This window comes from Rhinoderma darwinii, chromosome 6 (assembly GCF_050947455.1).
Source record: "Rhinoderma darwinii isolate aRhiDar2 chromosome 6, aRhiDar2.hap1, whole genome shotgun sequence".
Lineage (NCBI taxonomy): Eukaryota > Metazoa > Chordata > Amphibia > Anura > Rhinodermatidae > Rhinoderma > Rhinoderma darwinii.
The window spans coordinates 20336999-20361875 of record NC_134692.1 but is presented as its reverse complement, the minus strand read 5'-3'; the positions used below and the strand labels follow the sequence as shown (position 1 = coordinate 20361875).

The following is a 24877-nucleotide window of genomic DNA, read 5'->3' as shown; positions in this document are numbered from 1 at the left end:
CACAGGAAACCCCGTGAAAAAAATTGAATTTCCTTTTCCATAGAAGCGGTTGTAGGAATAAGTTCTGCTGTGTTTTTTTTTTTAGTGTTTATTTTAGATGTCGTTGTGGTGTTACCCTGACATCTCTTACCTAATGAAAAATTGTGTGTTTCCGCGAGAACCAAGGCAGATCCTTCAGATGAATTATCTCAAAAGTTGTGATAACCTCTACGTATTCAGTGGCATTAATCATCTCTATTGGTTCATATATCCCACAATTCATGCTAAAGTTAGCCCAAATGAAAGGTAAATGATATAGGCCTTGTTCACATCTGCATTAAAGGCTCCGTTAGGGGCCTTAGTCGCAGATCCTGCCAAAAATAGCGGTAACAATAGCGCAGCATGCCGCAATATTGTATCCGGTAAAACCGCGGACACCATGACAGAAGATAGAACACATTACCCGATACAAAATCCATTGGTTTCCGATAGTAGATGATATGAATGTGTTCCCAGGTATCATGGCCTAGAGCAGGGGGGGGGGGAACCTTTTTTTTGCCAAGGGCCATTTGAATATTTATAACATCATTCGCGGACCATACAAAATTATCAACCTAAAATTTGCCTGCTATATTTGGTCAAACATTTAATTAACTCACCCCTGATGTGATGGCTGGAACTTCTCTTCGGTGAGGCGTGTGATGTTAGCCGGTATTGATGATGTTGCTACTCGCAACTGGTTTTCCAGGTTTGTGTCGGTCAGTCTGTAACGCAGTCGACTCTGCGATGACCTCACTCAGACCGCCGCCACCATGCTCCAAAATGCGAGTGAGTAGGGCGGGCGGAGCCAAGTAGCAAATGACACGGCGGCAGCGCAGTCTGAGTGAGGTTTGGCCAGATCAAATGATCTTTCAACATTTTACATGTAGTATTAATCTACATAAAAGGTAAAGTATCTTAGAATATACATTGCAGACTTATCTTGCACTGATTGAGTGTTACAGCCTGTATTATACCCCAGAGCTGCATTCACAATTCTACAGCTTCAGAGCTGAAATCTCCCAGCATTCCAAGCTGTCAATTAACATCTACAGCTTTCATCTAAAATATAAGATTATTATTTAATTTAAAATAACGAATGGCCATCCATGTCATAGTGACATGTCAGAAGTTTTGATCAGTGGGGCTCCGAGCACTGAGACCCCCACCGATCACTAAAATGAAGCAGCAGAAGCGCTCGGTGAGCGCTGTGCCGCTTAGTTTCTTTTCGGCTTTCCTCAGAAATGCAGAACTAGTGGTGTACGGACTCATAGACTTTCTATTGAGCCCTTACACAGCTCACTCGGCTTTCCAAGAGGAGCTGATCAGAAACAAAGCAGCACAGCACTCACCTGAGTGTTTCTGCCTCTTCGTTTTTATCGATAGGTTGGGGTCTCAGTGCTTGGACCCCCACATATCACAACTTCTGACATGTCAAACGTTTTTTAAAAGTTTAGTTAAACTTTAATATCGGAACTGCTCTGTAGAGTCAAATTCTACCAGGCTTCCCTGCATTCTGTAAACCGGCTGTTTTAGGGCAGCCTGTGTCTGCTGCACAGTAGGAATAATAAGGACTGCTGCAAACCTCTGCCTGTATTCTGCTGTCTAACTGGACAATGTGATCTATTATGAGAATTCTGTATAAAGTGAGTCACCCTGATACTAGAAATATATAATGGAATTACCGATTATGCAAATACCTAATATATGGATAGAAGTTGTGCCCTCTCATGTGGAATAATATATGTATTAAAAGAAATGTACAGTAAAATAGAAAATGTTCACCACAAACAAAGATCTTATTACAAGTTCGCTGTAAACGTCTAGAGGGTTTGAGGAAATGTGTCCAAGTCTGCGGAGGAACTGGTTCCTGAAATCTTGCTGAGAAATGTAAGTCCGTTACATACAATGAAAGTGAAAACCGACGTGCAGGCGAATGCCAATAGACATCACAATTCTGCCCAAAGGTCGTATCTCCAGAGGTCGTTTGTCACCCAGGACCATGAGTTCAGGGAGAGGAAATTACCTTTTGATGGGACAATAGCAGCCGGTAATAAAATCAGAATGTTAATAGAACCCCCCCAGGGCGACCGCAGCAAAAAATGTCAGAGAAAATGAATTCTTGTCATTAGTAAAAATTAATAGGATTGAATACTGGGAATAGGAGGAAAAATGTTTCCGAGCACAGAGATTAAGAATATTGGTTTAATGGCAAAGAGGGGAATATTATTTTTTTTTTAAACAGGTGCTGTCTATAGCAACCAATCAGATGCTTGATTTCTTTCCGTCCTGACAGAATTTAATTGGTTGCTTTGGGCAATACAAACTTCAATATTGATTGTGATCACGGGCATAACTAGAAAATTCTGGGCCCCATACCAAGCTTTTAAATCGCGCCTACTGAGCATTTACCAGCTCCATGTGAAAGTTAGGGTAAGGCCGGGTTTACACGAGTGTGTACGTTTTGCGCGCGCAAAAGGCACTTAACAGCTCCGTGTGTCATCCCCGTATGATGCGTGGCTGCATGATGCGTGGCTGCATCATTATGACACTCCGTTTGGATGTTTGTAAACAGAAAAGCATGTGATGCTTTTCTGTTTTCATTCATAGTTTTTACTGCTGTTGCGCGAATCACGTGCGTCACACGGAAGTGCTACCGTGTGCTGTGCGTGATTTTCACGCACCAATTTACTTCAATGGGTGCGTGATGCGCGAACAACGCAGAAATATAGGACATGTCGTGAGTTTTACGCAGCGGACACACGCTGCGTGAAACTCACGGACAGTCTGCACGGCCCCATAGAGTAACATAGGCCCGTGCGAGGCACGTGAAAATCACGCGCGTAGCACGGACGTATATCACGTTCGTCTAAATAAGCTGTAAGAGTACACATGCCGGCCGAGTTGCAGTAAAAATTTTTTTTACAACTTCTGTGAAAAGTGTCATCCAGACCTGGTAAATGATCAGAGCACGCTGGGACAGGGGTACCACACACACTATCAGAGGCGCAAGTAGAAATTGCAGGATGTGGTATAGAAGACATCAAACCCCAAACCAGACCCCTACATTGGCGCTTTTTAATACTGATGATCTATCCACAGGATAGGTCATCAGTATATGATCGTGGGGGTCCGAAACTGAGACGCCGCACCGATAAACTGCTCCGTCTACCTCCGGTCACAGTATAGCGGCCGTGCTGAGGCACTGCAGTATTCAAGTGAGTAGGACCAGAGTTGTTGTTCTGGAGCAAGGCCGCTATGCAGTGTACGGAGCCATCTGCTACAGCACCGAATACTCCATACAGTGACATGACATCCGGTGCCCGGAGGCAGCCGGAATAGCTGATCTGTCGGACCCTCACCAGTCATATAATGAAAAAACGTTCCGTGCACGCACAACCCCTTTGCGCACCCAGACGTACTATTACGTCCAGGTGCGGGGGTTGATGTTTGGAGCGCGCTCCATATGCTGCGGGTGTCGGCTGTATTTTACGGCGGACACCCAGGAGCAGCGATCAAATGCTGCGGCAACGCTCTGGCTGGGGATTCCACTCCTAGAGGGAGCCCCAAGGGCGCTAACTACGGGGGGGGGGGGGGGGGGGCTGTGTGGCTCTACATACAAGGGAGGCTGTGTGACGCTACCTGGGAGGGGGGCTGTGTGGCACTATCCACAAAGGACACTAAATATATGGGGGCACAATCTGGTGGCATAACTTCCATATGGGGGCACAAACTGCCATTTTATTTTCGCCGTGGGTTCCCCTGCAAAGGGGCACACTATGTCGCCTAAGGGCCCACATAAAGTAGAAACCGGCCCTGTTCAGAGCAGAGGGACGGGGCTTAAAGCATGCATTGCAGGGGCACTCGCACATCAATTCCCGAATCAGTGGCACTTGCGATTGGCACGCCAGGGATATCTAACATCATGCAAGTAGCATGACCGAGAAAAAGATAATCTTAAAATGCCCTCTCCCTTCCCTATACCACCCCGTCAGCAGTTTTGAGACCTCAAAACTGCTGAAAGGTTCTTTTTAACTTAGATCTTGGCTAACATGAAGCCACTTTAGTTAAATGTGGGTCATTATGTGTAAAGGCGGGTTTGCATGTTTTATTATGGCACAACAAAAAAGGTTGACATTTTCTCATTAGAACCCAGTCTAAGGCCTTATTCACACCAGCATTGAATACGTCCGCATGATGGCCGTTAAAAAAAATAGAATCTGTCCTATTATCTTCCACAGGGTCGTCTATGTGGATCCATGAAAATAGGACCGCACGGGGGCACCTCAGAAATGAAAAAGGTCACATTTTTCACGCCTGAGTTTTCCCACGCTCGTGTGATGGAAAATACTGGTCATGACCATTTTACACCTTTTACTTAAATGGGTTGTCTGGGCATGTGGTCCACAGGTTAGGTCATCAGTATATGATCGGTGGGGGTCCGAAGCCGCACCAATTAGCTGTTGCGGCTACCTCCGGCATCAAAACTTTTGCAGTGTTCGGTGCTGGAAGTAGAAGGCTCCGACCATTGTATAAGTGGCTGTCCTCCAGCTCTGCTCTGATTCACTTGAATAGGAGTCGCAGTATGAAAAACCACCCCATGCCCAGACAACCCCTTTAATACATAGGTATACATTTTACCCCCCATCTGTGCTGATCCCGGATTTGCATGATCACAAAGGTGTTTATTTTGATGCATTGGGTTACAATAAATAAAAATTGGTTTTGTGTCATATCCTGAGGCAATGGAAACATGGATAAGCTGCAGAATAGCAGTAAAGCGATCCATACACTTTGCTGTCGGCCGACAGCTATTTCCAACAACTGCCCTATAGACACGCACACTAGGCCGGGCGTGCATGTTTTCAGTACAGCGAAGGCCACTGCCAATTCAACATGTCCGACCCCTCTCAGAAGTGGGCCTGTTAGTCCTCATGAGTCCTGCAGCAGATGTGAATATAGGCATTGCATGGAGGCTATTGAACTCAAGGTGCCAAGTGTTTGATGCTGGGTCCTCCAGAGTTTGTAGGGCTCCCCACTCTTGCGGATAGAGAATGATCCAGATGGTGGGACCGGCTTCAGGTGTAACATTTGCTTTTACTATTTGCGTCCAGTTTTTGTTATACTTTCAACAGAATCAGGTGAGAACAGACCCTATAGATGACCATAGACATTAGATTATCAACAGATTAGATTTTCGTTTGGAATTTGTAGGCAATCTGATGTGTCTGGGGTCTGCCTCCAGGCATCTTTTAAACAAAAAGTTTTTTTGTGGAAGCGATAGATGTTGGAGAAAAGTGGTTCTTTTGACTATGGCCAACTTTAACCCTTTTGCTGCCGCAACAATTTTGACGCGTTTGATATACACAAATCAAAAAATAATGAATAACTCCTGTATCACCCTCTAGGGTCACTGGAAAGCTGTACAGGGCAGAGATTCTTCCTGCTCTCACTTGCAGCTTCCTTCCCTCCCGACACACAAAAGCAGGTCAAAGCTTGCCAACCAGCTCTGCTGCGTCAAACGAGCCTGCATCATTTTAAAGCTAAGATTCAGGGATTTAATATGGACTCCAGCCTAATATTCAAGCGTTTAGTCACGTGGTACTTGGCAGTAAAAGTTTTTTTTTTTGTTAAATTAGAATGAATTTATGAATCTATATAAAAAGTTGAAGAACCTTGTAAATACATTGCTCATCTTGTACTGATCCTGTATCCTCGTCCACCCACAGTCTGCACAGAGCATGCCCTGGTCATTTTCATTCTGGGATTTGTTGTTTTTACACCGGGCACCGTACAGAAAGCTAGTGATAAGAAAATACTAAGGGCTAGTTCACACAGCTGATTTTGCTTGGCAGAAGTGTCCGGCTCCCATTGAACTGAATAGGAGGCAGAATTTTGCAGTGGAATCCACCACAAAAATTCTGCCATGTGAACTGACCCTAGTAGTACAGCTATGCTGTTAGGTATGTCTGACAACAAGGTTGTTGACGGTTTCCAAGGACAACGAAAATATTGTTCATGTAAAACATGTTAGGTCTTATTACCAGTTCATGATAATATCAGTATTAGAAGATGAATACCCTTGAACAGGAGGCATGCTCTACCATTGCATGGGCACATCAGGAATTCTTTACTAGTACAGCTTATGGTCACACCGCCTTGGAAAATAATTGGATAGAGCGACGTGCCTGTACCGTCCTTCCATTCCATATATAGGTATGGACATTCTGGTTTAGTACAGCCAATGTCTTTTCCTTGGCTCTGTGGCACCCTGTTTAATTCATTATTCTTTTTAGAAAAATCCAATTAATGCCAGTTGCAACACCTTAAGCCCCCGTGGTTCTACTAAACCGAGCTTAAATCCCCACAGAACCCAGTTTGGTTAAGTAGTTAGTAGTAAAACAGGGGGAGTGGGTGCAGGTGTTTCGGCTGGAATACAGACCCTAAAATCTGTCCGTATTATGGTCATGTGAAACCAACCTAAGGCAAATTTTTTTGCGCGTTGCAGTTACGTGTGGCTTCATTGTTTGGTGCGTGGCTGCGTGTTTTTTGCGCGTATGGCATCGTTATGACACGTGGTTTTGATGTTTATAAACAGAAATGAAGGAGGTAGTTTTATTATTCCCTTCATTTCTTCAACAACTGTAGCGAAAATCACGCGCGGCACACGGAAGTGCATCCGTGTGCCGTTTTCACCCGCCCATTGACTTCAATGGGTGCGTGATGCGCGAAAAATGCTCAAGTATAGGACATGCTGCGAGTTACGCGCTGCGTGAAAACCACGGATGTCTGAAAGGCCCCATTGACTTACATAGGTCCGTGCGACGTGCGGGATTTTCACGTGCGTATCACGGACGTGAACTACGCTCCTGTAAATAAGGCCTAATAGCCTGATATGGAAGAATAACATAGCCTGACTACAACCAATCTACTCTTGCTTCCAGCAGTGACAAACCAGCATTAGTCCTTTTCGACAGTGTAGTTGCTAGGAATACACTGGCCTAACAACCACTGTTTTCAATGGGGTCGTCATGCAGCTTGTCCTAGTAACCAGTCAGTCTTAGGGTATGTTCACACGGCCTATTTACGGACGTAATTTGGGCGCTTTAACCCCCGAATTACGTCTGAAATTACAGCTTGAAAGCGTTGACAAACATCTGCCCATTGAAAGCAATGGGCTGACGTTTGTCTGTTCACACGAGGCGTATATTTACGCGCCGCTGTCAAAAGACGGCGCGTAAATAGACGCCCGTGCCAAAGAAGTGTCACTTCTTCAGACGTAAATGGAGCCGTTTTCCATGGACTCCATGGAAAACCAGCTCCAGTTATGTCCATAATGGACGCGGCGTTCAGGCGCCTGCACATGCCGTTACGGCTGAAATGACGGGGCTGTTTTCTCCTGGAAACAGCTCCGTAATTTCGGCCGTTACGGACGCTGCCGTGTGAACATACCCTTATATTACTCAGGTCTACAGCTCAAAGTAGAATTGCTACTGAACTTAGGGCAGAAAATAATGGGGAATAGATGCTTGTTAAGACTGGCCCGATTGTTCCTAAGGCTATGTTCACACGGAGTATTTTGGGGGAGGAATATCTGCCTCAAAATTCCGTTTGGAACTTTGAGGCAGATTTTACTCTCCCTGCACGCCGATTTTCGGGCCGTTTTTCGCCCGCGGCCATTGAGCGCCGCGGGCATAAAGCAGCGCGAGATACGCTTTCTCTGCCTCCCATTGAAGTCAATGGAAGGTCAGAGGCGGAAGCGCCCGAAGATAGGGCATGTCGCTTCTTTTTCTGCTCTTTACTGCTCGCGGGAAAAAGACGCCGACGCCTCCCATTGAAATCAATGAGAGGCGTTCTCGGGCCGTTTTTGCCGAGTTTTGCGACGCGGTTTCCGCGTCAAAAAACTCGGCAAAATACTCAGTGTGAACATCCCCTTAGGTGGACTACTTTCTTGGCCTTTTTGAATCAGCTGTTCCCGTAACTCCCATAAAGATAATATGGAGCGCAATGTGCACATTCGACTACTACTTCATACAAATATCCCCTCAATGTGGCTCCGATCTAGCAAAGGCAGTTGGACCCCCACCAATATAACATTTATCATGTATTTGGTAGACCGGTGATAAAAGGGTATTCCAGCCAGAAACATTCGCCGCCATGAATGGTACTTTGAGACTATTGGTATTTTGTAGAGTTCTTCGTACAGTCCACATTTGTATCTGCGGTAACAAGGGATGGATCCCAATAAAGAGATGTAAATATTGATTTGCTGAGAATAATGGCTGCTGCGTAAAGCTCATCTGCTGAAACCGCTGCTTGGAGACAGAAATAAATGGCTCTGTGGATAGTTTCAAGTATGTGACCAGTTTTTTGTTTTAATCGTAAAGTTGGTGCAACATTTTAAAAAATGTCACAACACTGCATGACCTGTAATGCTCACGATATTTACAATAACTGCATACAGAAAACCAGAAACAAACTCCGATAAAAAGAACAAACAAAAAGAAAAAACAAAAAAACCCCAAAGAAAATACAACTTTATGGACTGAAACAACTACTCCTATCATACACTCTAGAAGAAAATCAATGAGAGCAAGCGCGCATGCACTTCACATAGATGACCAATGTAAAAGTACAGAGCGCTGGCGGGCAATACAGAACGGAATTCTTGGGAACACTGAGGAAATGGCTTGATGATCGGTACAAATGATACATAAAGAATTGAAAGTATTATAAGATAAAACTCACGCACAAACAGCAGATAAGCAGGACGATTACAAAAAAATGAGTAACAGGAACAATTGAAAAAGTAACACTAAACACACACACATCGCTTGACATAATCCGTGGGGGGTGACAGGGCAGGGCATTGGATGGGGGAGGGGAAAAATAAGTGTACTCATCACCTGTACTCAGCGGTGGCAGCCATTTTGGACATAAATATTTTTGATGATACTATATACGCCATCACTGAACCAAATTTGACCAGGCACACAGCACAGGTAGACGGGTTAGGTCTCATCACTAAAGCCAGGTCTATATCTCGAGTTCAGCGATGGGACCCAGCCTCATGACGTCACGATTCAAGGTGCAGGATTTCTATTTTTTGTTCTCCACTTCAATATTCCCTCGAGTGCCACAAAAAGTTGCATTTAACAGGTCATGGCCACGTCATATAACTCAATGTACTTCTAAAATTAGTTGGGCATCGGAAGCCGATGTCTGGACCTAAAACCGCCATATAAAGCTGATCCAAGGCCAGACCTTGAGCATCCAAGCACAGCATTAAGCAAGGAGAATCTTGTGAGACGTTGGCCATTGACACGATCCCTACCTCTTCTAGGGCCAAAGGAAACGATGGGGCTCACAGCCCATGTGACACTGTCGGTGACCTGTTTACCATCTATGGCCGAACTAAGCGGATTGATAAACTGGGTCTTGTCCTCAACGTTGACCATAAAATGGCTTCCTGGACCGAGGGGCAGATGATAGGTACACTCAATTATGGTGTTCATACCAGGATCTTTTTGCAATCCATCAGGTCCCGAGAGGTCAGACGTATATTCACACATGCAATGACACAGGTGAATATACATCTGCACAAGTGAAACTTTTCGTTACAATACAATATTGTCGGCTCATTTATACGTAGTGTTTTTTTTTTTTTTATAGCTTCACATTTTCACTTTACGTAACATAAATAATTTGGTTAATAAAATAACTTGCATGTTTCAGCCACATTAATATATAATCTGTTAACAGTATAAATACTTTTTTTTTTTTAAATAAAATAAATCTGTGATATGTTACATAATACTGATAAAAACAAACAAAACAAAACAAACAAAAAAAAAATCAAAAAAATCAAAAGGAAAAGCTGCTGCTGCTGTGTGTATGGGGACTCCACCCCGGCAGCGTGGTACGTGTTAATACTGTGTGATGGAACAATGGAGGTCGGGCTATGTAGACAGCGCACAGTTTTGCAGTGTCAGATAATTAGCAATATAGAAGTCCGGCGGTGAAATCCATAGATAAATCGTGTGGAATCTCAGCTGTGGCTCAGTAACAAACACAAAGATGATCACTTAGCACAACATCGTATATATGGATTTCTACGGATAAACCGTAACACTGCGTTAGGCATTGGCTAGACTGCAAATCGGTGCAATTTTAAAAATAAAAAAATAGGCTTATAGGATGTACAAAGCATGGAAACGGAGGGCGGGTTGTTAAAAATGAAATGTACCGGTCAGGACACCCATAGAAAGTCAACCTAATGAACGATTAAAGGGTGTATGACTGCTCCTACTAATGGGCTACGGTGTAGGGAAAGTCCAGTCTGTTGGTACAGCTCACATCATTCGACAAGACAGACTCCTTCCCTTACACGGCGTCATCTATCAGCTCAATGATGGAAGAAGTGGAAGGGGGAGTTCACAGTTTTTTGACGAGTTCTTTGACGTGGAAACCGCGCCGCAAAACGCGCCAAAAATGCCTCCCATTGATTTCAATGGGAGGCGGAGGCGTTTTTTTCCCCCGAGCGGAAAAACCGGCTCGCGGGAAAAAGAAAGGACATGCCCTATCTCCGGGCGTTTACGCCTCTAACCTCCCATTGATATCAATGGGAGGCAGAGAACGCGTATTTCGCTGCGTTTTATGCCCGTGGGCAAAAAACGCAGCGAAAATCAGCATGCAGGCAGAGGAAAATCTGCCTCAAAATTCCAAACTGAATTTTGAGGCAGATTTTCCTCCTGCAAAAAACTCAGTGTGAACCCGAGGCTAACCTCTCCCAAACTCTAGTAAGAAGAGCTGGAATAGTGGGTGTTTTTATTTCCCAACTGGTTAACCCTTTGTTAGGCTGTCCCAGTTTAATGACCACGTGTCACTTTAAAGAAGTTATTCACCTAAAATATATTATAATTTTTTTTTGTTTATTTATAACACGAAGGGACTGCTCTCACAGCTTTAAAATGAATATCCACCTTTTATAATCACGTTGTTTTTCTATACATATTTCTGTGCGGATTAATTTCATAATACATTTTTATAGTGTTCGGAGCTTTATTTTTCTGATACAGAACTCCAAATCCCTTGTATAGGCATAGATTTATAAGAGAACATTCTGACTGCCTGCAGTCACCACTAGAGGGAGCATGGGAGCTTACTGTATACGGTCTTAATATTAAGTTCAATGTGTAAACAGTATGCACTTTGCTCTTATTCTCCCTCTAGTGGCGGCTGCAGGTAGCTAGTACATTAAGTTTAAAATTCATGTCTATGTAGAGGATTTGGAACTCTGTATCAGAAACACAGAGCTCCGGCCACTATAAAGATATATCTAGAAATTAAGTGGCGCAAAATTTTGAAACTATTTAAATTAAAAAGGTTTTTAGTATGATACAGACTGGCTGTTAAGGGAACTGACTAACAACGACCACCTTGTATATGTGGTTGTCAGGAAGAATGTCCTTAACAACAAGTCTAAGATGACTGAGGGTATTAAGGTGGCCTCATGATAGTCATAATATAATTTTCTGCATCTCTAAAATTTTTGTAAAAAAAAATAAATGTTACAAAATTTAAGTGACGAACCCTTTTAAATATTTTTATGTTGAAAAATGATGTAACTAAAAAAAAAAAAAAAACTTCTCAGCTTTACGTTTGTAGGGGGCAGCGTAATTATTGACCTGAGCGGCAGGCCAGAGTAATTTTCGTAGGGGTAGCATTAGGAGTAATGGGCAGTAAATATAGACCTTACTGTCCCATATTGGGGGCTTTTTGGCCCCCAGTTTTCCATTACACTTAAGCTGTTGCAGAGCTTTATATTAATTGGTGCAGTTGGTATATGTCTGAGCCATAGAGCACAGTGGAGGCGGGCTTGCAGGATCACATGATCGACACGGCCGCCCAGGTCAGCCTTTCCCTATACCGTCAGCCATTGCAGCGACAAAGGGAAAAAACAACAACTAATTATTGCGGATTGTTAAGTAAGCGGAGGACATGCAAGCTTATAATTGTGTTGAAGACCTCTCTCTCCTGCAGGTACCTGAAATGGGATTAAGGGGCTTCCAGGAAGGTAATGATCAGGACTGATTAGCGCCCCCTGCTGTCATGATATAAAACGAGTTTGTTGTTTTTTTTTTTACCTCTATACACTGCTTGAACATTAACTTGATAGAAACCAAAGAATTTTTGTACACTATTATTGTACAGTAAAAGATAAAGTGTGAATTAAGTCGGCTTGTACATGACAATATCGTACATTATTTACATCTCAGTTATCGTCAAACTCTAGATCTTTTTATGTACACACTGAAAACGTATCAGAAACATCTGACTATTCTTCTTTATAATCACAATTGTAGCGTTATAGAAAAAAAAAACTGATTATTTCCATTCAGTCACATGGGTGTTTGTTTTTTAGGTTTCCAGCGCCCACCTGCCTAAAATGCAAAAATATTTACCACATATTCACTTTACACCAGGTGGTGATATCTAGAAATATTGATATACATATATTATTATCAATGCCTATATACACATATATCATCTTAGGAACTATCAATGTTATCTGGAGATCTTCCTCCTCTTGGGTTTTGGGGGCTTCAGCTGTCGCTCTCTCTGAGGCACCTAAAGGAAAGCAGGAATAATGGGGTTATACGTTTATATGTATATATACAAGGACAACCTATTACATACTATATTGAGAGACTCGACCACAGGATGATGGAACTTAAAGAGGATCGGTCCTCAGATGTAGCTCATTAACGTCCACCCACCGTCTTTTGAAAGCGGGCGGTGCCGGTCCAGACTGCAGCGTCGTCTTTTGACGTCGCTGCTTTAAAGCTTCTGCAATCTTTGAGGACTAGATAGAAGAGGTTTCTAACCACTTCAGTTTTCTATTTTGAGGCCTACATTGCGCTCAGTGAGCGCTAAGTAGTGAATAGTGGCGGCGGCAATACCACTGCCTTCATTGGCTTCGTCAATCGTGCGATTGCCGGGCGCCCCTGCTGGTGACTGCTTCGACAGGGGGCTGTTTTCTCCTGTAACTGGGGCTTCTGTGGAAAATTGCAAATTAAAAAATTGTAAAAGGGTGAATGTTGCCCAGATGGTTTTTATTTTCATATTATATCACAAAAATACATACAAAAAAAAAAACCAAAAACCGTAGCCGTCCCGTTCAGCTGAGACTTTGTATAATTTATATTTAAAATTAGAACGGAATAGGGAAACCATTTTAATAGTTTGCGTCAATTTTTAAATTTTTGTACACTTTACCCCTAATAAAACAGAAGATCTAAAAAAGATCTAAAATAGTTATTAAAAACAGCCGTATGAAAAAAAAAAAAAACCACGCAAAAATGATTTGCTTAGGCAATAAACCACCACATGCACAAAATCGCTAAAAAGTGTGTGGCCATTTAGGATCAAAACACTCTGGTCATTAAGGGGTCACACTAGGTGTCATATTATATGTAAATAAAGCTAGGGGGTACTACTGCACCCACTGAATGGCCTCCAAAACTCCAGGTAACTTGGAGCCAGCCACGTGATCCACCTCGGCCAATCAGCTGAGAGACGTGCGAATAGCGAAGGAGTTCAGTACTGTAATTATTCCAGTCATAATGATCTTCTGATATGTCATAGAAACAGGTGAGGAGATCACATTGAAGTCTGATCTCCGACCATCACCGATTTCCAGGATTAACCCCCTAACAGCTGGTGGGAAGGTGCCCAGTCACAACATCATAACTTACATTGCCAGAAATTTTGTCCAGCTCGTTCATGGCCTCATGTATTGCAGCCTCTAAATGATTATTTAGTGTTCCACTCCTAAAAGAGAGAGAAACAAAGTCAAGATCATTTTGGTGGACAACGTAGGACTATGTAGTTAACGAAGGCTCGTTTTTTTTTTATTTTTAAAACTGCCGAAGAACTGCAACACCAAACACAGCCCATGGGCGAGAGTGGCGCGGATTTCTGAAAGGAAACAGCCGCAGTTTTCTAATCTTGCAAAACCACTTTGTTAGGAGAAGAAGTTCTTATGGGTATGAAAAATAAATGACTGAATCCCATTACAAGCTCCAAGTCTAAATTTGCCATCCCATTCATACACTATGAGGGGATCCTTACTTCCGGTTCCTCCTCTGTGCTCGATTGTAAGCCTCCAGTCCCTCCGTCAGTGTCTTCAACTTCTCACTCTCCACCTAATGGAAAGCAGATGAGATTATCCACATCTACAAATAGTATCTACGTACGATCATCCAGGGTGAAGGCAATATATAACGTTACATATGCTGCATAGATTCAGTATACCCCGGAGAAAGTGCTGCTCGCTATAGAGGTCAATGAACGGTACAATATCTCTCATAATGATGCTGAACTGATATCATGGATTACAGTTGCGAGAAAAAGTAAGTGACCCCTTTGGAATTACCTGGATTTCTGCAGTGATTACTAATAAAATGTGATCTGATTGTTATCTAAGGCTGTGTTCACATTTGTGTTGGTGGCTACGTCAAAGAGGACTGTCAAAGTATAGTAGAATGGTGCGCTATTTTGTCCTGTAAAACGATGGACACCGCGATAGAAACCCGACAGAACCCATTAAAGTCCATGAGTACCGTTGAGCGTCGTAGGTATCCGTCATTTGACAGATCCGGCACTTCCGTTATTCTGTTCCGTGTCTTTATTTGAGCACAATGACTAAACATTCACAGTGCAGGGAGAAAAAGTAAGTGAACTTCTATGTTAATATCTTCTCCAAGTGCTAACTGGCAAAAGGTGTTTCAAATCAAAGAGATGAGATTAGAGGTGTGTGTTTCACAGGTGCTTTGCCCATTAAATAAAGGCACACAAAGCCTGGTTATTGACAAATTTGTTCTTCTCAAAAAAAATTGGCTAGTATGAACCATACATTGAGAAGATGTGGAAATAATTTTCAGAAGATGTGGAAAAGGCTACAAAAGCTGGATGTACATCAACTCACAGTTAGACAAATAGTCTATAAATGGAGAAAATGCAGGACTGTTGCTACTCTTTCTAGGAGCGGAGTCCTGTTAAGATCACTTCAAGAGCATAAATCGACAAACCTTAAAGAGGTGAGAAAGAACCCAAGGGTGAAAGCAAAAGACCTACTGAAGACTCCACAAACTGCAAAACCTCTGTTCAATGGCGTTCATGGAAGGACACCACGAAGGAAGCTGCTGCTGTCCAAAAAAACACTGTGGCCAGTCTCAAGATATCCCGAGACCACCTGGATGTTCCACAATGCTTCAGTAAAAATGCTCTATGGACAGATGAGACAAGAGTGGAACTTTTTAGCACGAACGCAGAACGCCATATTTGTAGGAAAAATAACACTGAACACCAAAACCTCATCCCAGCTGTGAAGAACGGCGGAGGGAGCCCCATGGTTTATGGCTGCTTTGTTGCCTGGACACCTTGCAATTATTGAGGGAACGTTGAGGTGTAGAAAAACATTTGACAGGAAAACGTTAGCGCCGCAGTCATGACCTCCAGCTGAACAGAAGTTGGGTGATGCAAAAAGACAATGACCCAAAGCACACAAGTAAATCAGCTAAAGAATGGTTGAAAAAGATTAGGATTTGTGTTTTGGAATCGCCAAGTCCGAGTCCTGACCTGATCAAGATGCAGTAAGGGCCTGTTCACATCAGCGTTCGCTTTTCATTCCGGGGTTCCGTCGTGGAACCCTGCAACGGAAAGTCAAACGGAAACCATAGCTTCCGTTTGCATCACCATTGATATCAATGGTGACGGAAACACTGCTAATGGTTTCCGCTTGTCACCGTTACGGCAGGTTTCCGTTTTTTCGACGGAATCAATATCGCAGTCGACTGTGTTCATCGATATTTCTGGGATGTCTTGTGTGCAAACACATTTGCAGGAGGGAATGGTCCAAAACTCCACCTCAATGTTGTGAAATCTTCTTTGTAGCTGCAAGAAACGCTTGGTGGAGGCGACGGCCTAGAATTGTGACTTAGAGAACAATCAGACCACATTCTATTAGTAATCAATGCAGAAACCCAAATAATTCCAAGCGGTCACTCGCATTCCTTTCTTGCAACTGTAGTAAATCAAGACGTTTCCACACTCCTGTATACATGTATATAATGATTTAAAAGGGGTTGTCCAGAATTAGGTTTTCCCCAGAAACAGCACCATTCTTGGCCATGGGTTGATTGTGGATGAGCAGCAATAGCAGACCTGACACAGACCATGGACAAGAAATGTACTTTCTTTTTTTTTTTTTTTGGGGGGGGGGTCCATTTTCTAAACCTGGACAAACGCTTTGTCCTTTTCTGCACTGTGATAACTTGGAAGAATTACCTGCAGTCCATTGAAAAACCACCATTAATACTTGAATTAAGAAATTACTTAATTATACATTACGGGGAAAATCATAATCATGTCAGCCATCCCCTGCATGTCCCCCGTCCTTACCTGGTAACGTGACCCCCCCATCTATCAGACATTTATAACATATCCTGCGCATATGCCATAAATGATGGGAATACCCCTTTAATTCATATATCCTAAACAAACACATGTCCTAAATAAAAATCAACAAATGACGTGTACCTTCCCCTCTTGGGAGTTCTGTTGATACGAGTTGTGTAGGTTGTCCCTTACAAACTTTCCAGGCCACGAGGCCAGTCCTTTAATCTGTCCCCAGACCAAGTCTCCCATATTAAACGTCCTTGGCCTATAAGGCATTAAGTCATTTGAAGAAGGAGAGTCGGGTATCCTAAGATCGTCCTCGCTGCTGATACTCTTGGTGTCTGAGGGACTTGGGGCGCACCCGTTCATGCCTTTGGCATGGAAGTCTCCATTATAATGGATATAGTCTCTCGCTAAAGAACTTTCCAAACTGTTGGAAGAGCTGGGAGATTGTTCCTCCATGCTGATCTCTTGTTTGGGGATGCTGAGCAAATCTCCATACCCTCTGTGCGGAGCGCCCCGGGTTCCGTTCATGTGCGTGCAACGCTCCACCGTGCTTTCCAACCGCTCTTTAAAACTCATCATAGTTCTTTTGTAATGGTTAAACCTGAAATTATCCTCTAGCATTTTATCATTCGGACAATGCCTGGGGGGCAGCAAAATCTGGCACTGCTCATCTTCGAAGGAGTGCAAAATAGAGATGTTGCCAGATCTTGCTTGGTAAGGATTGCCATGAACCTGTGCGTTGTGGTCCAGAACCTCCTCACATTTCCACCGGTTGACGTCTCCGGGACTCTGACCCCCATTCCACTGTCTTTTAGGTGTATTGCATCCTGCTTTGAAATAATCAAACCCGTCCCCGTCAGTCATATGTTTGCCGTGATCTAAGTTTTTCCTCATCCGGTTACCTCTAGAATTCCGTGTCCTGACCTCGTGATCAGAATTCGCCATGTTTCTACCATGGAGGACAGCGCTCACCGCACTGGAGAGATTTAACGGGTCACCGATGGATGCAGTGAAGGCACTCATGGCACTTAATGCGGGTATGGGGCTCATCTGTGTTGTGCTGGACACGGCTGTAGTGATGACCACCTGCATTCCTTTACTGGCTGCGTCTACTACGGCTTTATAAATGGCATCCACCGAGCCGTCTCCCCCCCGGGCGTTATCTTTTATGTACTGTTCTGTCCTATGCGGCATGGTACAGGATTTCTCTGGAAATGGAGGAAGTGCAGAGTTTGGGTTTTCATGCATTGAAGATAATCCCATCTGGGCGTTTACCTCTTTGTTTTCTTGCATTCTCACCTGTGGGAAATAAGACAAACGAACGTGAATAAAAAAAAGTAATAAATTATGTTTTTGATTTAAAAATACCTTTGGGGACCATAAAAGGAAAACCAGGGGGAAAAGGGGGTCTGGGAGCCAAAGAGGTAGGTTAGGGTAAGTAGCATTAGGCTGGATTCACACGAGCATGTTCGGTCCGTAATGGACGGAACGTATTTCGGCCGCAAGTCCCGGACCGAATACAGTGCAGGGAGCCGGGCTCCTAGCATCATAGTTATGTACGATGCTAGGAGCCCCTGCCTCTCCGTGGAACTACTGTCCCGTACTGAAAACATGATTACAGTATGGGACAGTTGTCCCACAGCGAGGCAGGGACTCCTAGCTTCGTACATAACTATGATGATAGGAGCCCGGCTCCCTGCACTTGCAGACATGGCGAGAGCAAAATTTCACACTAAAATATTAATCTGTAAAGGTTTACAATATCATATTTTCTTGTTTCTCCATACTTGACATGTCTGGAATGTGGCTCCCGACCATCATTCATAGTTGGATTTGGCTCACAGGGTATAATAGTTTGGAGATCATTGATTTTAATGGTTACAGTGTAATGCTTCATCTCCTCTGTGGTGGCGCTGCAGGAGAATTGGATACTTGCTACCAGATCCCCTTAGACATTACCGCTGATCACTGGGGTCCCAACAGCGGGTCACCCTATAATCACCTGATCTTTAAGGGATCGTCTAACAAAAAGGCATTGTACAAAGTGGACAATACCTTTAGGACTGCAAAATGAAAACTTTTCTGACAGCGTCCGCTCATCTTCAGTATATCTACTCAGGTCCATGGCATGATTCATGTACAATTACCTGGAAGTTTTGGAACAAACAGGCCATAGGGTTTATGTTATTCGGAGGCCCAGGTACATGTCCTTTCAAGGCATGGAGATTGGGGAACCCCTGCAAGAGTTTCTGCTGCTGCTGCTGATTGTTGTTCAGTATGGACTGAAGATGAGACATCTGATGGTTATTCAGAGGGTTGTTCACGGATGACTGGTCTCCTGTAAGACAGGCAATAGACAGTATGAACATGAGACATTGAGGGGTATGGAAGACTGGATGTAATCTGCCCAGATAAGGGGGAGTTCACACTGAGTTTTTTGACGAGTTATTTTTACGCGGAAACCGTGCTGCAAAACGCGCCAAAAAACGTCTGAAAATGCCTCCCATTGATTTCAATGAGAGGCGGAGGCGGTTTTTCCCGCGAGAGGAAAAACCGGCTCGCGGGAAAAAGAAGGGACATGCCCTATCTTCGGGCGTTTACGCCTCTGACCTCCCATTGACATCAATGGGAGGCAGAGAAAGCGTATTTCGCTGCATTTTATGCACGCGGCGCTCAATGGTCGCGGGCGAAAATCGGCGTGCGGGCAGAGGAAAATCTGCCTCAAAATTCCAAACGGAATTTTGAGGCAGATTTTCCTCCTGCAAAAAACTCAGTGTGAACTCTCAGATCTTGTAAGAAAACGTACAAAAGGACAATTTCGCGGAGCAAATAGCGAAATGATCAATTTATTTTAATACAAAGGCGGCGTGCTAGTGTAATAACTAGATTTCCAGCAACTTTCCCTGGATGACGTTCTTAAACCAGTGGTGCCCAACCAGATGCAAAACTACAACTCCCATGGTGCCCCGACAGTCAAAGCTGTTATAGCATGCTGGGAATTGTAGTTTTGCAACAGCTGGATAGGCCCAATCTTTGATAATGCAGCAAAATCATGGATTTTATGTGAATTTATCAATTATTTCTTGATGAAATATTACTCATATGATGTCATCAAGTCATTTGTTGGGTTTTGATTGACATCATAAGCAAACGTAATTAATACACAAATGATCGGAGAACGATACAAATGTATCACTAGGAATGTAACATGTATGAGTATGAGTCAGCGACTGATATCCATTGTGACTCATGGAAGCCGCTGTATTTTTTTAAAATAAACCATAGATCGACGTGGTGTAGAAGAAAACAATAGGTAACACATAGAAACCAAACAGCTAAAAAGTTTCTCCACTTTTTCAAAAAAAAATCTGATTAATAGGGCAATAGTAGATAGAGAAAACTGGTCCGAGGGCCTTTTCACAGGCTATATAAATGCCTGATAGCTTATGACTAAGGCCTTTGCTACAGTGTCTCAGCTCAGATATGTACATGCCTGTGCAGTATAATTCTCTCCTTTAATAAAGCGGCTGTATGAGATTGGAAACCGCGCCACTCTAGTTCATGGACTGTAAATGGTATTGCAGCTCAGCCCCATTCAAATGGATGCTACGATACTAGACGCAGAACCATGGAAAAAGGACATTTTATACGCCAATCTTCTTTTTCCAAGTGCTGACAAGGAAGCCATTCTAGTAGACTCGGCAGGTATCAGAACATTGACGCACATCCTTGGCATTATACAGGGGGTGTAACACAAATAAGACAATGAGGCCCCATAGTAAAAACTAGAATCGGGTCCCACTTCGTTATACCGAGCCCAGAAACTTGGGGTTTCAAGAAATAAATGATCATTTTGAGCAATGACTTAAAATGCAATTAAGTTTTTTCTATGCCCCTTCCCCATAGTCTCCCACTGCTCTATATAACCTTTCCCTCTGTATTTCAAGAGTGGAGATCCGCGCTTTAGCAACTAACGTTAGGGCTCGTCCACACGTAACGGATACAGTTGAATACAGTAGCAGCAAAGTGGGTGAGACTCAACAAATCTCATCCAGACGCTGCGTAAAAATTCCGGCCTGAAATTGACCTGCAGCGCGTATTTTTCGTACCGCAGCATGTCAATTCCTGCTGCGGAAAGTGGACTGCAGTGATGACTGGAAGATAAGATTGTTGCAAAGAAAATAAATCCTGCAGTCATTTAGTTGTAGTGGCCTTAAAGACTATGTAAGGGCTAGTTCACAAAGTTTTTGGCGCTGTTTGGCCCCAAAAAAATGGACAAAATCAGCTCCCATTGATTTCAATGGGAGGCGTTTTTTTCCCCGCGAGTGGACAAAAAAGCGCCATGCTCTTTCTTCCTGTGGTTCCGTTACTGACCTCCCATCGAAATAAATGGGAGGGGAGGCAGAGAAAGCATTTTTTGCTGTGTTCTTTGACCGCAGCACTCAATGGCTATGGCCGAAAAACAGCATCAAAGAAAGTGCAGGCAGGGAAAAATCTGCCTCAATATTCCTGAAGGAATTTTGAGGCAGATTTTACTGCCTGGAAAAAAACTCTGTGTGAACATATCCTAAATGTTTGAAAGTGTTTTGTTGTTTTTAATAAAAATGTGTATTAGTGCGTGTTAATAAACTTTGTAAATACATGTTATTAAAAATTATTTTTACTTTTTAGGATACAGATGCTCTGTATTCTCCATACAGAGCAGCTGTATCTAGCGCTATTCACTCAGCCAGTCCGTCCCGCGGACCCGACGGGTTCAGTGACTGGTCCTGCGTGTCAGATCCACCTGCAAACTATCCCAGTTATGAACTTAGATGTGATAGTTTACAGGTGGATCCTGTGTCAGACACGCAGGACCCTCTGTCACTAAACCCATCAGGTCCCCGGGACTGACTCCATGAATAGTGCTAGATACAGCTGCTCTGTATAGACAATACAGAGCAGCTGTATCTTTAAAAATAAATTTTTAATAAAATTGACAACTAATAAACATTTTTATTAAAACAAAAAAACAACAACTTTCAAACGTTTACATCGCCTTTAAAGTGTATCCCCTCCCCTAAAGAAAAAGGGACCATCGCTAATGGCTGCCATTAGGGCGTATACTGGAGAGGCAGGGTCTTACCTTCTCCTGGAGGGGGCTGCAGCATGTGCAGGATATTCTGATTCAATAGATGCTGCTGATTCATGGGTAACGTCATCGGCAGAGCATTCAGAAGATTGGAGTTGACGGGTCGTGGAAGGTTGTTGTTAGTGTTCTGTGCAAAGTGATTAGCGTGCTCCGGACCTGCAAATGGGAAGGTGTTGCCCATTGGATGATGGCTCTGCATTTGCGTTCCAGATGCTGTAGTGACTATGACGCCATCTTGGAGGACAGATGTGGTCTTCGTAATGGCTGGCTGACCAGCGCCGGCTATTGCTACCGATGACAAAGTTAAGGGACCTCCTAAGGAACAAACAAATGCGAATGTCACATGCAGTAATCCAGATCACCATAAGTGTATTGGTTACCTAGACAGCGTACAGACAGTGTACAGGTAACATGGTGAACGAGACAATGCAAACTGTTAACCCAGTGCGAGCCTGACACATCTAATTCTACTGAACATTGACGCTTGTCACAAAGCAGCTGCGGCCATTGTGTGCAGGTAACAGGTGCGCAGCAGGATCACAAGGACAGTAAAACAAAACGTCTGCACTTCCCTGACACGTAGTCATTCAGTCTTCAACTCCAATTCATTCATTCGTCAAAGTACATTGAACCTGATCCCAATGGATCATCAGGTTCTTTCAGTCATAAACGACTGTACAATAACAGTAAAGTTCCCGTGGATCTAACCAACATCTGCTGCATTCAATGTCTATGGGACTGACGGAGACAGTCGAGTACAGCTGTCGGTTGTATCCATCAGCCTCATAGACATTGAACGGAGCGGCAGCACAAATGTGCAATCGCTGCTCCATTTAAAACCCTCCTCACTGCGATCGTGCGGTGAGGAGGCACAAGGCTCGGGACCCCTGGTCACTCAGACTTGCAGATTTGGTGAATTGAATTTTCGTGTGTGTTCTGGTCCTCCGTTACAAACACTCACGCATCTTATGACCTATCCCAAATCGTAAACGACAAATAAATAAAAGATACGTAATAATATTATTATAAGACTCTTAGCTCGTAACAAATCTGAAAGCTTATTTATCGCAGCCAGCAAAGATACCGCTCACTTGGCGGCTATACACGGTACAACACATGCTGGATACACTTGGGGCTTATTTATAACTTGGTTTCTTTGCTCAATTTTAAGAAGTTGACCAAATCGAATTGGCTTTTTAAAATGCCTGAATGGTTCATAAAAAGTTGAGTAACTTTGCAAAAACATTACATAACTTCTCTCGTACTGCCCCAGAGTTACAGCCTCTATTATACTCCAGAGCTGCATTCACAATTCTACAGGGTTCAGAGTTGAAACCTCAACTCAGCATTCCAGATAGGCACATTTTCATGCTACGCTCAGTCATGTCAGTTTACTCTGGTGATATGTATTTTAGAGAGTCTTTGCTGCCGGCACTGTACAGTAATCCGATGTAGGAAAAACCAACCTATGCTATAGGACAGGGCTCCTCGAAACGACTAAAATGCTCACGTAGGCGAACAAAAAGCAATTTTCGGACTTAGGAGCCAAAGGCACTCAGGTAATTTTTTTTCAGCTCTGCTGCATAAACAGATTTAAAACATAAAATTCTGGCTACCTACAGTCACCACTAGGGGGAGCTTACGGCATACAGAGTTATTACTCGGTCCAGTGTATAACAGTATACAGTAAGCTCTGCTGTACTATCAGTTATCTTAGGCTGGGGAGACGCCGTCAGATGTTGATCCCGGAGACGGGCTCATTTACGCACAGCAAATCTAAACACATTCTCACAGATCATATTACAAGGGTATCCAGTTTTATGTAAAGAACGCCCACCTTAAAAGGTATCAGAGCTCCTTCCACAAATACACTGACAGCAAGCAGTGGTCATGAAAATGGTGAGAAATTGCACCAAAATATTTTAGTCACTTTTAGCATAATGTTATTTGTTGGGCTAGCGGCACGATTTTTCTATGATTTGTTGTGATTAATGCAGCTTAAATTTAAAATCGGCCGATTGTCTAGTTTTTGCAGCACAAGATATGATCGCTGTAGGTAGCACATTTCCCTGTGTAAACAGAAAGATGTGCTGCCGACATGATGGAAGTGCCTGGGGATGATCGATCGTAGTAATGATCGCTTGTCCCCGATACATTACTGATCGTAGCTCCTGTGAAAGGAGGAGATGAGCTGCCTCGATCGGCCTATATCGTACCGTATAATAGAACCTTTAGTTTGATCCAAGGATTCAATTTAGTTTTTACCCCCCCTGGGGGCAATATTGTCCACAACTAGGGTGTTTTCTTTCCTTCTGCTGGATCAAATACACAGACCCGGTAGAGGTAAAACTTGTCTTGAGAAAGTTAACCCCTTCAGGACTAAGCATTTCTTAAATTTTTGATTTTCGTTTTTCCCTCCCCGCCCTCCAAGAGCCATAACGCTCTAATTTTTCCATCAATAGAGCGGTGTGAGGGCTTATTTTTTTTGCAGGAGGAGTGGTAGTTTCTATTGGTAGCATTTAAAGTACCATATAATGGACTGGGAAACGGAAAAAAAATTATTTGCGGGCTGAAATTGGAAAAAACTGCGATTCCTCCATAGTTTTTTGGGTTTCATTTTTACGGCTTTCACCGTGCGGTAAAAACGATAACTTGACTTTATTCTGCGGCTCAATACGATTACAGTGATACCAAATTTATGTAGTTTTTTAAAATATTTTACTACTTTTAAAAAACAACTTATTGTTTAAAAAAATAAAATGGTTTTGTTTCACCACATTCTGAGAGCCGTAACTTTCTTATTTTTCCGTGGATTGAGCGGTGTGAGGGCTTATTTTTTACGGAACGAGCTGTAGTTTTTATCGTCATTTTTTGGTACATACTATTTTAAATCACTTTTTATTACATTTTGAGAGCGAAGTTGACCAAAAAAAAAACTGCGACTTAGGAGTTTTAAATGTTTTATTTTTTTACGTCGTTCACCGTGGACGTTAAATAACGCTATATTGTAATAATTCAGACTTTTACGGACGCAGCTATCCCAATTTTGTTTTCTTTCTTTTTTCATTTTTTACATTACTTTAGAGGAAAAATGTCTTGTTTTTTTTTTTAACTTTGAATACTTTTATTTTTTTTCATTACTTAAAACTTTATTTCACTTTTTTTTTTCCACATTTCATTAGTCCCTCTAGGAGATTTGACCCAGTGATCGGGACTTGAACCGGCGATTGTATCGCTGGTGCAATACTGACGTATTGCACC

The 24877-nt window shown here is 43.0% G+C and overlaps 1 protein-coding gene and 1 long non-coding RNA gene across 3 annotated transcripts in view; one reads left to right on the top strand and one right to left on the bottom strand.

Annotated features, from left to right (window-relative positions):
- The window catches only part of LOC142655300 (uncharacterized), a 55488-nt gene that overhangs the window by 10961 nt on the left and 19650 nt on the right, over positions 1 to 24877 (top strand). The window lies entirely within an intron of this gene.
- MBD5 (methyl-CpG binding domain protein 5) overlaps positions 10772 to 24877 on the bottom strand; it is a 48154-nt gene continuing 34048 nt past the window's right edge. For both annotated transcript variants that reach the window (XM_075829256.1, XM_075829257.1), the window contains 6 exons: positions 21611 to 21931; positions 18633 to 18823; positions 16621 to 17784; positions 14152 to 14225; positions 13776 to 13851; positions 10772 to 12648 (listed from right to left, as the gene is read on the bottom strand). In XM_075829256.1, coding sequence (XP_075685371.1) covers positions 12586 to 12648; positions 13776 to 13851; positions 14152 to 14225; positions 16621 to 17784; positions 18633 to 18823; positions 21611 to 21931 — 1889 coding nt within the window. In that variant the 3' untranslated portion in view covers positions 10772 to 12585. The remainder of the gene's footprint in view (positions 12649 to 13775; positions 13852 to 14151; positions 14226 to 16620; positions 17785 to 18632; positions 18824 to 21610; positions 21932 to 24877) is intronic.